At 38.8% G+C, this 13,961-nt stretch overlaps 2 protein-coding genes across 6 annotated transcripts; both read left to right on the top strand.

Annotated features, from left to right (window-relative positions):
* Positions 1 to 1,091: 1,091 nt before the first annotated feature.
* LOC135582955 (pyruvate dehydrogenase (acetyl-transferring) kinase, mitochondrial-like) lies at positions 1,092 to 7,375 on the top strand. Of its 4 annotated transcripts, none has more exons than XM_065162529.1 (8): positions 1,092 to 1,449; positions 2,745 to 2,916; positions 3,067 to 3,247; positions 3,670 to 3,817; positions 5,417 to 5,627; positions 6,297 to 6,370; positions 6,562 to 6,621; positions 6,807 to 7,375. In XM_065162529.1, the coding sequence occupies exons 1-8, from the start codon at positions 1,201 to 1,203 to the stop codon at positions 7,035 to 7,037; spliced, it is 1,326 nt and encodes a 441-aa protein (XP_065018601.1). In that variant the 5' UTR covers positions 1,092 to 1,200; the 3' UTR covers positions 7,038 to 7,375. The 4 variants fall into 4 exon arrangements, 3 of the variants coding, with proteins under 3 accessions (XP_065018601.1, XP_065018600.1, XP_009411596.2); XR_010498566.1 differs by having other exon boundaries at positions 1,093 to 1,449; positions 2,658 to 2,916; positions 6,297 to 6,429; positions 6,807 to 6,886; XM_065162528.1 differs by having other exon boundaries at positions 1,093 to 1,449; positions 2,658 to 2,916.
* A 1,686-nt stretch (positions 7,376 to 9,061) lies between these two features.
* LOC135646166 (uncharacterized) lies at positions 9,062 to 13,852 on the top strand. Of its 2 annotated transcripts, none has more exons than XM_065165391.1 (3): positions 9,062 to 9,487; positions 11,051 to 12,680; positions 12,754 to 13,852. In XM_065165391.1, exons 1-3 carry the CDS (start codon positions 9,250 to 9,252, stop codon positions 12,944 to 12,946), a joined length of 2,061 nt encoding a protein of 686 aa, XP_065021463.1. In that variant the 5' UTR covers positions 9,062 to 9,249; the 3' UTR covers positions 12,947 to 13,852. The 2 variants fall into 2 exon arrangements, with proteins under 2 accessions (XP_065021463.1, XP_065021464.1); XM_065165392.1 differs by having other exon boundaries at positions 9,063 to 9,487; positions 11,066 to 12,680.
* Positions 13,853 to 13,961: the final 109 nt, after the last annotated feature.

A 13,961-nucleotide genomic window follows, 5' to 3' on the forward strand; every position in this document is an offset into this window, starting at 1 on the left:
TATATATATATATATAATATTATATATTTTAAAATAAAAAATTAAAATTAAAAGAGTCACCTAAGACAGCCAAAACAAATGTTTGATTGTTCCCACATGCAAGCCAAACTTATACAATCCTCTAAACTTAAACAATTCTCTCTAAGGATATGAGAGAGAATTTTTAATAATATATAAAAAATTAATTTCATATTGGTTTTATTTTTAAATAATAATAATTAAAATTATTCCTTATTTGGTTATTCAAGGCTAATAATATGTATCAATTGTTGAATTAAATACCTTAAATCACTAACTTTTATCCACAAATGAAAGCATTATATATACATATACAATAATAATAATAATAATACTATGTATTAATTTTAGTGTTGTGATAACTCTCATACATATGTTAGAATTAGAGTTTAAAAATTCATTCATTTTAACTAATAATTAACTTATCATAGTCAGTGGATGAATTCAAAAAGTAGTGGCTTTGTAGGGAGATATATAATTTCCTTTTTTTATATTTTTTACATCAGATTTGGACCAACTTGGATCCATTCCAATCCAATTTTCTGGATATGTTCATGTTGGCTTGACAATCGACAGCCACTTACTATAAACCTTTTGACCGAGTAATATGAACTTAATTAAAATGCCTCTATAACGAGAATTTCAATGTGCCATATACATCCCTTATATTTTAGTCATGTATGATAGGCTATTTATTTAGGATTGATGCATTTAAGTGACACTTAAAATGAATTATGTATGAATATTATATCATATAGATGAGAAAAAAAAAAGCACGAGCAATAAAGATTCGTGAAAATTATATATATACATATATATATATATATATACACACACAAAAAAACGTAAAAAGAATATATTAGAAATCCACGACGATATTGGTGACTCAGCATCAGGAAAAGAAAGGATCACGATTCCCACCAATCTTGACGCATGTAGACGGCGCCTGCGTCGAAACCCTTCCGACGCTATCCTTACGGCAATCCACGTCAGTATAATGCCAATATCGAAAAGACCAAAGGGTCAAAATTAAAAGCTGGTCAAAATTACTTAAAAGGACGCGACCCTCGTTACCTTCTTCGTTGTTCTTCCCCCCTCCTCCCTCCCCGATGCCTGCGTTTTGGGGACCTCCTCCGCCTCCCGCCTCCTCGTTGTTGCCTCGATCCTGAGCGTCTCGGCCGTATGGCGGCGAAGAAGGCGGCGGAGTCCGTCCCCAAGGGGCTGGCCGAGGAGGTGCGGCGCTGGGGAGCCATGAAGCGCAACGGGGTGAGCCTCCGCTACATGATGGAGTTCGGCGCCCGCCCCACCCCGACGAACCTCCTCCTCTCCGCCCAGTTCCTCCACAAGGAGCTCTCCGCACGCATCGCCAGGAGGGCCATTGAGCTGGAGTCCCTGCCCCTTGGCTTGTCCGGCAAACCGGCCGTCTTGAAGGTGCTCATTATTCACTTGGACGGGTTTGTGGATTTGGATCCTTGCTTTTCTTGTGCGCCGTTTGGTTTTCCATGCGAATTTTAGTGATAGATGCGTTTACGGTTCTTGATTTTGAATATTGTCTTACCTTTGGCTGGTGCAGTTAGGATCTTTGATGAAATTTTGAGGCTATTAGGTGTCAGGAATCTACCCTTTTCTTTTGTCCAGGATAAAAGGGAAAATGGCATTTTGAATTGCAAGATTGCACTAAATCGATTTTTAGTCACACGTGATCTTCCAATCTGAGGTTTGTTTTGGTATTCTGATCACAGGTGTTTGGGATTTCTTGGGGTTTGATATCTTGAGAAATAATAAACGCAGGGTACCTCTGGATTATGCCGTTTGCGTAGTCATAACTTGATTATTGGGCATGAAATATCCAAGGATGGCATCTTCGTTCTCTCTGTAAAAGAAGTTCCAGATTTGCATATCGGAAGAAATCGTTGCATCGATTTGGCTCGGCTTCTGCAGCGATTTAAGCGAACTCTGTAGATCGATTTAGGACAACTTTGAAGTTGGTTGAGAGTTGAGATTAATGTGGCATTAAGACTATTGGTTGAAAAGATTCTCCTTTTGATTCTTCACAGTATCTGGTTGTGAAGTTCGTTTTTCTCTTTGTAATCACTTGCTTGGATTTGCTTTCTTTCATATGCTTTTGGTAGTTAAATATGAGTTAGATGCGGGGTGTGTGTTCCATTTCTTCTTCTCCCACACTTAGTGGTATTTAAAGATGAAGGTTTTGGTTCTTGACGCATCAGACATGGTTATGTGGTGCATTACTAAAAGCAGTATTCTTTGCTTTTTTGTATAATGAGACTTCTGCATTATTTTGGACAAAGTTCTCAGTGGAAGGTCAGGGACATGACGGCACAATTGTTTTTCGTACGCCAAGTTAGACACGGCTAAAAATGGGTGATAGCAGATATTTCCTGTGGTCTGATGAGCAATTTACTGCTTTCTCTTAAGTAGTTTTGGGTCTCTAGCGCCGTATTTTTATAAAATGCTTGCGGTTGCTAATGAATTGTTGATACTTTCTTTGCTTTCTTTCTCGGCTTCCTTTTCTTTCTTTACATAAATTGCAAATCCCATTACCAGCAGTGTATGCTTGTCATATTAACATGAAAATCTAAGATCTTTGTTGAGGCTGATATCTCCATTGTCCTTTTAAGGTCAGAGATTGGTATCTAGATTCTTTTCGTGATCTTCGATCCTTTCCAAAAATCAAAGACCCACATGATGAATTATCTTTCACTCAGTTGATCAAGATGATCAAGTTGAGGCATAACAACGTGGTACCAGCAATGGCTTTAGGTGTACAGCAGCTAAAGAGAGACATGAATCGCAAGCTCGTGCCAAAAGAACTTGAAGAGATTCATCAATTTCTCGACCGTTTTTACATGTCAAGAATTGGGATTCGTATGCTTATAGGTCAGCATCAATCCTGTTGCCAATTGCTTAATGCCACACGTGCTTTTTATTCCATTTTGCTGTATAGTTTACATGGAAACAGATCCATGCATGATTTTCCTGTATTCTTTATCCAACCATAAGGAAATCTTTGATTTGTGTAAAATTCAGGGCAGCATGTAGCTTTGCACGATCCTGATCCAGAACCAGGATGTGTTGGTCAAATAAACACTAAACTTTCTCCAATGCAAGTGGCCCGAACTGCTAGCGACGATGCCCGCAGTATATGTTTCCGGGAGTACGGGAGTGCTCCTGAGGTTGACATATATGGCGATCCAAATTTCACCTTTCCGTAAGTGTTACTTGTACATTCATTATGGTCATTGATTGCCATGACTTGTAGCCATTGATTTTGTAAGCATTATAGTCAATGTTTCATTTCTGTGTTCTTGCTTTTATATAACTGTAGTATGTAAGTTAGCAAACTCATAATTAAGCTGTATCTTTTGATAAACTGCTGTACCTTCCTGCTATATATTCCCTACAGGCTAAACTTGAATAGGTTTTGGAATTTGTCCTGCTATATCTGCCATACAAGCAAAAGCTGCAGAAGTTGCTACATGAGTTATTCTAATTTTCACAATAACGAATTCTAAATGTTGTTCTACCTTATGAATTTGAAATTTTATTCATGTACTTTTCACATTTTGTGTGCTAACTTTCCATCACACCATGAATTTATCTGATTCTTTTTTACTACTTTTTCTAAACCAGGTACGTTCCATCACATTTGCATCTTATGCTCTTTGAGTTGGTGAAGAACTCTCTGCGTGCAGTACAAGAGCGTTTCATGGATTCTGACAAGGATGCCCCTCCTGTTAGAATTATTGTTGCTGACGGGATAGAGGATGTTACAATAAAGGTATGCCTCCAATGGTCACTTTTGTTTGCAGTTTCTGTTAGTTACCTATTCATACCTCGTAATCAAGCAACTGGTGGCTTGAGAAAGAGACTAGTAGAACAAATTTATCAATTATTTATGACTTAGTTACTCCATGTTAACTTCCTCTATACTCCTGTATCATTTAAGTTCATCCATAGTCTCTGAAAGCTGCAGTATTTGAATATAATGCAGAAGATTTGCTTATGCTTAGTTATTTTAAAACATAGAAATTGAGATCCAAATTTACCTCAAACTGCTACAACTACATATTTATTTTCTCACAAAATGTTTATCATTATTATTGATGGCTTAGTCAAGTCTTCTTGGGTATACTTTTTTGTCCTTTCAAATGTGTTAAAAAATGTCGTAAAACCTCATGATCTAATGTCCTGACCAGTGTTTTCAAAATGTGCTCAAGCGCTCGCCTAGGCACTGGGCAAGGCGAGGTGAGGCCCGAGCGTCTCGTAAAACCTTCAGGCGAGGTGTTTCGATGAAGCATCGTCCGATTGTTTCGGGCGAGTGCCCAAGTGAAGATGGGTCTAGGTTCATGCCTGGTTCAATTGAACAAGCAAGTTGGTTCAATCAAATCAACTAATTTGCCCTAACACAACCCCCCAACACGGTTTATCTTTGAACCCTATGTCTACCGTCGCTCCCTTCATTCGTAGCTATGGACGACACCTTCGTCCATAGCTTCCTCCTTTGTTGTCGCCGCCTTCGTCTGCAGCCTCCTCCTCTGCCGTTGCCTTTGTCTGCAGCTTCCTCCACTGACGCCACCTTTGTCCGCCGCTTCGTTCACTGCCCTCTCCTTCCCTCGCCTTCCTCCATATATTTTTTTATATTTTAATATTCTGGAGCACTTCGCTTTACTCAAGTAGGTGCCTAGTGCCTCCAACATTTTGGGACCTTGGTGCCTAACGCTTTTAAAAACATTGATCGTTACTGACATAACAAAAGAAGGTATGAAGTAAAATCAAGCCAAGTTATATTGCATGATTAGTTACGTTCCTTTTTGCCAACTGTTGTAAACCATCAGAAAATGAAAACAGGCAGTGTTCCTCCAGAAAATACATCTTCATAAATTCTAGCTCACTGCTTCCGGAGGTACCAAGTTGCTCTCCCACCAGAGAATTTCAAAGAGCAATGAGGAATAATGCAAGAAACTTTTACTATGTTCTGGTGTTTATTTGACTATATAATGATTAAAAAACATGTAAAACTGTTGTGATGACCTGTGGTGAACCTCCAAACTGAATCTCATTTTCAAATGAAATATAACCATGTGCCTTATTTGTGCAAAGTCTCTTTCCAAAATCTTGGAAATAAATCTCTATTATGAAATTTAATACTTTTTATTATCAGTTTGCATGTCTCCCCTCTTGTTCGATTTCTTGTTTACACCTTCCTCATTGTTGTTGCACTTTTGATTCTCTTCTGTATGTATAATTTTCTATGGCTACATATTCCAGTTTTCACAAACCATTAACCAAAGTAGCTGTTGGGTTTTCCCAGCCAAAATTAATGGGTTTCTTGACCACTGCGATAATATGGATATTGATCTGTCATTGATTTTTGCAGATATCGGATGAAGGGGGTGGTATACCAAGAAGTGGCCTTGCAAAGATTTTCACTTATGTCTATAGTACCGCAAAAAATCCACTAGATGAAGACTATTGTGGAGTCTCGAATGGAGTAACTATGGCTGGTTACGGTTATGGGCTTCCAATTAGTCGTCTCTATGCTCGATATTTTGGTGGTGATTTGCAAATAATCTCTATGGAAGGATATGGTAAGTCCAAGTCTTTGTTTAGCTTGACACTTGATATCAAGTTCATTTTGAGCTGTTTGGACTCCGACATGCGTATACCCATGTTCCTATTCAGATTTTTTTGGGGGGCATGGGAATATATGCTCCAAAAGTACATGACAGTTCATGCAAAACCATCAAACTCTGTGACAGAAATATATGTCAGATCAGATCTAGTGTTATATAGAAAACAATTTATGACAATAATGTGCTAGATACCCCAACCTTGTATCTGGTAGGACTCTGGCATATTTACAGGTTCCTGTGCTACTTCAACACTGGCACATTTACCACGTAGGACTGCTTTTCGTTGTGTGATTAACAGCTATCTAGTGTTTGATCAGTTGCTTAATTTGAGTATTCAGTGGCATCACTGCAGTTCTTCTTTGTTCGTATCACTTTACTTCTTCTGGTCATAGAGATTGAAAAATCCACGTATGAGCATAATTTTGTGTCAAATTCATACTGGCCTAGTCAACTAAGCAGGTCTGAATTAGCTTGTCTGTCTTAATAAGCTTTTGATTAATGGACCTCGGATGACCAGTTGTACCAGCACCTTATCGACATTTGACTTCTTGTAGCAATTTATTTTTTTTGTGAATTAGAAGTTAAATGATGTCACAAGTTTAGTTTCCGTGGCTCCTTTTCTAGGTTCAACACCTTTGGATGTAGGATCTGTGTTTGGCCTGGGTCAAGAGATAAGTTGTGTTTTGAGTTACACTGAGGTACCTACACAGAAAAGAAGGCTGCTACAGATTTTACAAATTCCTTGTTAATAATCACTGTGAGTTTCTTAGCATTTGACAGTGGTCTTTTGGGAGAAAGGAAATGATACATCCTAAAGATTAACTGCTTCTAATACAGTATATGGCATGCTTTCACTGACGGGGTTTTCATTTCGCAACCTTTTTTGCAGGAACCGATGCTTACCTTCATCTGTCTCGACTCGGAGACTCACAAGAACCCCTCCCCTAAGGTGAAGGAGCCCTCCTTTAACCTTTTCATGCTTATTTAAGAGGCTGCAGCCATCGAATGTGTTGAACAAATAGTGAATAATTTTAATTAAATTAGTGTGTCTCTTGCTACACTTGTCAAGACTCATCTTACATTGCATCATCAACATCTTATTGCTAACTCTTCAATTATTGTGCTACTTTACAGATGATGGGCTGGATGGGGAAGGAAAGAGAACAGTTTGTGGATAAAACCTCATCCATGCTTCATGTATGTTGTGAGTTCTTAGGATTGGGTGTTTCATGCTTTCTTCTTCTCTTTTCTTCAAGCGAGTGCCAACATGAAAGGTCTGGACATGATTTCAAGATAGACTCAAACGTGGAAATCAGAAAATTATGGTCAAGTTCATATTGCATGTATCTTTCAGCTCATTCGTGACAGCACAAATCTTTGACATGGAAAGATGGAAGCATCTTGGATGATGGGTAGATCCGAGTGAGGCCTCTCAGAGACGCTTTGTAATGTCTTGCCATCCTCGTTAAGGAACCGTGCTTGATGCAGCCAAATATGTGTTCATCAGGGGTGTTGGGAATCTTTTTGGATGTGGCCGACGATTAAAGTGAGTCCGTGTTCTCTTTTATGCTTTTTAGCAAAGTATGAAAAGTACGATCCAATGCATCATCAGACTTCCACCACCAACACAACTTGTTCGATGAATCCATGTATGATATATTGTCTGTAGAAAAAAATATTACTTGTTCTTTTCTTGGACATCATGTATTTTGTATGACTTGGGTTGATAAATCCCATGAAAAATTACAATGGAGAAATAGCTCCCCTCAATTGCCGCCACTAACCAAAGTGTGGGGGGAGGAAATGTCAACAAAAGCACAGCTCTCGAAGCCGTCGGTGCTGAAAGCTGTAACGAGGAATGATTAAAGAGGGGAAAAAAAAAAGGATGTGACCTCAATTGGTGGTTTCCACGTCAAGATTGCACGACTCCTCCAAACTTTACCTCCGTCATCAACGCCCAACTTTGTACTACTACACTTGCAGACGAGCAGTAAGTGCTAACGGAGGACAAAGGGGAAATAATAACAATAATGATAAGGAGGAGGAGGACATATTTATTGGTAGTGATATGATGTTTTATTTCTTTTCTCGAGAAAAAGGTTTCTGCATAGGGACGGACGAGGAGAGTGTCGGCATCACGTCACGACATGGACTCAGTGACGTTGATGAGAGAGAAGCTGATGGAGAGGCAGAGAACGAAGAATGAAAAGAAGAAAAAAGCTGTGGGTTCCAAACTATTTTACACATAAACAAATCAAAAATCTATAAATAATAATAATAATAATAATACTAATAGGGAATATGGATAGATGATATTTATTTATTTATTTTCACTTCAAAAGGTTTCCGAGGGTAGAAAAGTCAAAATACGTGTAAGGATGCCAATTGAGCATGTCTTGTCGATAATATATTTTTTTTCCAAACATTTATGAATATAAATGACAATGATGAAATTTAATATCTTTGACTAAATTAATTGACATATTCAATTTATAGAGATTGATGATGCATTGACAATCACTAGTTTTGGAGATGATAATGATGTAAACAAGACAAAAAATTAAAAATATATATGAAAAAAAAAATTAAAAATGAGATTCAGAATTTGAAGGTTAAAAAGTATGAAAATTTAAGTTGTTTTAGAGTTTATGATTTAGGTGTAGGTGGGTGGAACATATTCTGAATTTTGTATCTTTTTCCTTTGGGAAATTTTTTTATATTTGGAAAAACTACCATATATTTCTCCTTTGTGAATTTTGCTATATTTTACTTATTTTATATTTTTTTTAGCTTTAGATTATATTTTTCTAATGGATGTTAATATTTGGACACACACACACATATATACTCACAAGGGTAAATATATTATTTCCAAACCTTGAAAGGGTCAGATATGTAAAAACATTAAGAGAATTATTCATATCTCCATTTCCGTGTACCGGCACCCTTTTCTGCACCCGAAGATTGACCCACAGAACGCATCAGATGATCTGAACCGTCCGTATTAATTCCACAGTGTACGGAGGAACAAAGATGATGGTCTCCGCATTTTATGCTGAGCAGGGGTACGACACGGGTTGCTCTTCGTGCGTGTAGGACATAGTTTCCTGTTTTATTCGTCCCCACTCCTTTTTCTCCCGTGGAATAATACTCTTCCTTCTTGCACATGCACGGATCGCTCCATCTTCAAATCCAGCCGGCAGCAAACCGACGACAACGTGACGCAGATACGAGTCGATTGTTGTGGGACCCGTTGAATATACGATAATATTGGGCGAAAAGCTGTTTTATACATTAAAGAAACAGCTAATCAGAGTTAAATTGTTTAGAGTTGACGATGAGTCAATACGATATATAAATTAACACCTTTTCGATCGACTTTTGACCAGAGAGGAAAGACCGGCCAAGTTAAATATATGTCTCTGGTTTGGAGATCGAGAGAGTGAGAGAGCGATCCTCTTCTTCCATGCCTTCGCAATGGGAATCCGCTGACCCCCGCCGCCCTTGGGCTCCTAGTTCCAACGCCGCGCCGGTGATCGGGCGATAAAGAAGGCGAGATAGGCGGTAGGGGGCGGGGATGGCGGACGGGGAGTACGCGGCGGCGAAGACGTCGGTGTGGTGGGACATCGAGAACTGCCAGGTTCCCAGGGCTTGTGATCCGCACTTGATCGCCCAGAACATAAGCTCTGCCCTGGCAGCAGTGGGTTACCGTGGCCCCGTGTCCATCTCCGCCTTCGGCGACGCGAACAATATAACGCCGACCGTGCTGCAGGCGCTCTCCAGCACTGGCATCGCCCTAAATCACGTTCCCTCCGGTAAAAGATCCGATCGCGAATCCCGATACCGCCGTTCTCCGATTGTGGATGATTCTTGTTTCTTGCTTCCTTTTCTCGTCAGATTCTCTGTTTCTCGGGCGCAATTTGGTTAGGGCATCCATTTCTCGTTCGAATAATTTTAGTGATCGGTGTGTCCGTCATTGCTTTGCATATATGCTTGTTCTCCGAATGGCGTCGGCTTGTCGGGCATTTTCTTCGTGCTTGTTCTGTTGGCGCGCATTTTCCGGTATGCTTTTGTGTGTAGAGGTGCTTGAATCTTGCAGGATATACTTAGGAGACTTAAAAATATCTTGGATCCGACCTTTTGCTTCTTCCAAGTACATGAAGTGCTCTATTTAGCTTGTGCAACATTTAGAGTAGCTGATAAATTGTTTAAATTCTTTTTCTTGTGGATATAATCGGCAGCTTAGCTTTTTTTTGGCAAAGATCGGGTCTATGAAACAAACCCATGTTTAGATGGAAATTTTGTTTTAAATTATGGCTCAAGGAAGTTATTTTTATGGTCCTTGTTTTATTGCAAACAAGTATTTTTTGACTGATAATCATCCCAGACCATATGTTTACTTAAGCTGTTTGTGTTTGTCATACAATATCTAGCATCTTCATGATTGTCATACAATATCTAGCATCTTCTTTCTGAGTTTATATACAACATGTGTGTGTGGATTTCCAAAACATCTTATTTTTGCCAGTAATGATCTCTACTCCATTCATGATTGTAAAGATTTACTCGTGCTTACATGTGGCCCTATCGAGATATGCTTGATGAGAAAAATAAAAAGAGATATGTCCCTCCAGCCTATATGCTTACCCAAGGTTAAAAAATTACAGTTGAGCTCCTCTGTATCCATAATTTCTAGAATTTAGTAAAAGGAAATCATGCTGCGTTAGTATATGGAATTTGTGCACATTTATGGTAAAAGAGTTCAGGAATTTGGGTAGAGTATGATACTCAGCAACCATTCCGTATGTGTCAGGAGGGGTGAAGAGTGATAAACGATCATTTAGAAGTAATTTCTTTTGTTTTTAAATTTCTTTGCCATAACTAGTCATTATGTTGACAATAATGGTTATTGGAAATTCTTATGCCGTCCGATATCGGCTGCATGTCTTGGTCTATGATAATTTGAATAAGCTTGCAGTTCAAATTGTAATTGCATAAGGTTGATTGCTAACCATAGTGGGTCTCTGAAGGGTTTGTTCTAAGATAGACTTTTTTTGGTGCCTCTAATTCTATTTGAAGCTAATTTTTGAGGTTTGATGGTCTCATATAGTTGCAATTATGCTACTGTTTTGTTTGGTCTGTCATGATGAATTGTGCAAATCAAATGTGGGTACTGAGGTTCAATTATTTAAGCCAAAATTAAGTGAAAGCCTGCCATTTTGGTTCAAGAACACGTAGAATATAAAGTGCTAAGTAGTTGATGTTTTAAATTATTAGTATACTGTGTAGTTGTTTGCTTAGAGATGGTTTCTTTTAATTTTTGAATGTCTTACCATCTTCTATCTAATTTTATGTAGATTTGTTTATAATTTGTTTAGGTAAATGTTATGCAGGTATTAAAGATGCTAGTGATAAGAAGATTTTGGTCGATATGCTATTTTGGGCAGTTGATAATCCTGCACCTGCCAACTGCTTATTAATATCTGGTGATCGTGACTTCTCAAATGCCCTTCATCAACTTAGATTAAGGAGATACAACATTCTTCTTGCACAGCCTCCTAATGTATCACAAGCCCTTGTTGCTGCTGCTAAGAGTGTCTGGAACTGGAAGGACCTTGTGGCTGGAGGAAAGCCGATGCATGAGTCACCTTACGTCAACAAATCAGCAGGTGGCACTTCACCAAGTAAAGAGACATTTAATGGCAGTACTACAGATAATGTGCAGTTGACTCAATCCACTGGTTCTTCTGCATCTGCGCATTTGGGTAATCAAAAGACTTGTAGTAATGGAAAATACGATAACCGGTACAAAGGGAAGCACAAGAGATGTCCAAATCCAAGTCAAACAAACAATGCTACAGCTACTACGATATCAAGCAGTGAATTCAAGCAGCCTCCTCCTGTAAGTCATGGTTTTCTAACTGATACTAATGTTCTGCAGTTTAACAACTGTATGAAAAATCCTGATCAAATGTCTACGTCAATGATACCAAGTATGAAAGCCCATGACAACTCCCACTTGAACCATACTTCAAATTTTTTTCCTCAGTCATCGCCTCAAAAACCACCTTGTGAAGCTACCTATTTTCGCCAATCTGAAACAATGGTTTTTAATGAATCTTCCCATGAGTTCTTGCAAGGGAATCAGTCGCAGTCTCCAAATGGGACTATGGTAGATTATGCACCACCTCATTCAGATCCCCCCATGAAAGATGGAAAAGACTTTTATAACAATCACAAACCACACAGGCCTCTGCCATTAAGGCCGAGTGATCTACTGCCTCCACACCCTAATTTTCAACCTGGGAATTTGTCTTCATCAAATTCTCAGAACCATGATTTTTATGCAATTCCAAATGGACCTAGTGGTCCACCGTTTACTTCACCACAAACCTGGACTACTGGGCCAACCTTCCCATCAGTTCCTCCGGTAAGTCTACCTGAAATCAGTAAGGTTAGTATTTCAGATGATCCTAGTGGTGGTCAAAATAACGGTTCATATTCTAAGAAAAACTCTATGCCAAATATTTCTGTTCCTGAGCATAATGGCCTGCAGAAGTCACAAACAATGTATCAGGAACGTATGCATGGGCCTATAGTTACAAATGCCATGGACAGCAATATGTCTAAAGATGGACTGCAGGGTAATCCAGGAAGCCTGGTGCCACACATTGCAGTCAAGAATATTTTACGTGCATTGCACATCTTAAAAGCTGACAAAATGGTTCCAAATGAAACAAATATAGCTGACTGCATTCGCTATGGCGAGATGAATATTCAGAATTTTGACATTAAGATGGCCTTGAACTATGCCCTTGAGCATCAACTTGTTGTGATGCACAAGCTAGGAGGTAACTTGCCATTGTATGTAGAAAAACATCATGGGTTGTGGAGATGTGTCAATCCTATGGATATCAATGCTAGGCATCCAAAAACAACATGGGATGCAGCCTTAAAGTTTCTCTCCTCAACTGCTGGGCGCACTTTAATCATGAGATCTCAGTCCAGGTAACCATTTGAAGATTCTGATTTGTTTTTCTGGTCTTGTCATCTATGATATTTATTTGTCACTTCTTTACAGGTATCAAGCAGCAATATTTTTGAGAAATTCATGTTTGAATCATCTTGTTTTGGGTGAAATTCTTCAGATATTGCATGTGATAATTAATGTGAAGAAGTGGATTACGCCTCACTCATCAGGTTGGAAGCCATTATCTTTCCATCTGCCAGATGCAGATAAGAATACAGGCACCGGTGCCGGTACTAAATCTTGATGTGTTCCCATAGCAGACAAATATAATGGTATAGATGTCTCTGCTAAAACAGTTGTAGTGCCCTCGGAGAATTAGGGATTCCTTTGTTCCTTACAGGTTACATTCTGTGAATTAAGGTCAAGGGAATGTTTATCCCGATGAGCATAGATCATTTAGTAACGGTCAAAGACTTTGAAGTACGAGGGATGCCTCCGACCAGTATTACATGTTTACCATTAAGGATGATATTACCGAAGTACCTGCTGCTCTGCTTGATCATGTAAATTGGCAGATAGTAATAAGCAGTTATGTGGTTTGCTTGGGAATTAGTTATTTGATGGGATGATAAAGATACAGGAGGATGGTGTGGATAAGTTGCTCATGGTGATGCAGCTGCAGTCTACATCAATGTGCATGGGTGCTTTAAACAGTGCACTTAGATGCACATCGATATAATGTCATCTTCCTTGCATCTCGGATCTGATTTCTGATTTCCCTTGTTGAGAAAAAAAAGTGGCAGCTTGCCAAGTAAACTAGAGTTTGCAATATGGAAATGTCATCTTCCTTGCATCTCGGATCTGATTTCTGATTTCCCTTGTTGACGAAAAAAAGTGGCAGCTTGCCAAGTAAACTAGAGTTTGCAATATGTTCCATATAGGATGATGCTGTCTTGGATACCAGCCGAACGTGCAGACTACATCTTTTTGCTGTATGTTATAAAGTGCAGATTTCATTCTGCCCTATAATTGTATTGGAGCATGTTTATTCAGGTAACTACTTTCTCTACCTTGCTTTTTGTTAATCTACTTCGGTTGTCAAGCTCAGTGGTCATATGGTATCTGTGTATTGTTGTTCCTTGTATTGAGTATGTGTCACTGTTATTCTGTTAATGGAAGGTGCCATAATAGTTACTGGCCTATTTAAACATGAGCTTTTCATTTGCAAAGATTTTTTTCGTTGTTCTATTTTTTCGACTTCACAGACGTTACATTATTAAATATGAATTCCAGATGATCATTTTTAATTATATATGTTC

Source organism: Musa acuminata, chromosome BXJ3-8, assembly GCF_036884655.1.
Source record: "Musa acuminata AAA Group cultivar baxijiao chromosome BXJ3-8, Cavendish_Baxijiao_AAA, whole genome shotgun sequence".
Classification (NCBI taxonomy): domain Eukaryota; kingdom Viridiplantae; phylum Streptophyta; class Magnoliopsida; order Zingiberales; family Musaceae; genus Musa; species Musa acuminata.

Bases quoted from the DNA above. Each gene is read 5' to 3' on its own strand.
- LOC135646166 (XM_065165391.1), top strand. From the start codon at position 9,250: ATGGCGGACGGGGAGTACGCGGCGGCGAAGACGTCGGTGTGGTGGGAC. The intron at 9,488-11,050 runs GTAAAAGATCCG...TAATTTGTTTAG, and splicing joins CCTAAATCACGTTCCCTCCG to GTAAATGTTATGCAGGTATT. The intron at 12,681-12,753 runs GTAACCATTTGA...ACTTCTTTACAG, and splicing joins ATCATGAGATCTCAGTCCAG to GTATCAAGCAGCAATATTTT.
- LOC135582955 (XM_065162528.1), top strand. From the start codon at position 1,201: ATGGCGGCGAAGAAGGCGGCGGAGTCCGTCCCCAAGGGGCTGGCCGAG. The intron at 6,371-6,561 runs GTACCTACACAG...CCTTTTTTGCAG, and splicing joins GTGTTTTGAGTTACACTGAG to GAACCGATGCTTACCTTCAT. The intron at 6,622-6,806 runs GTGAAGGAGCCC...GCTACTTTACAG, and splicing joins ACAAGAACCCCTCCCCTAAG to ATGATGGGCTGGATGGGGAA.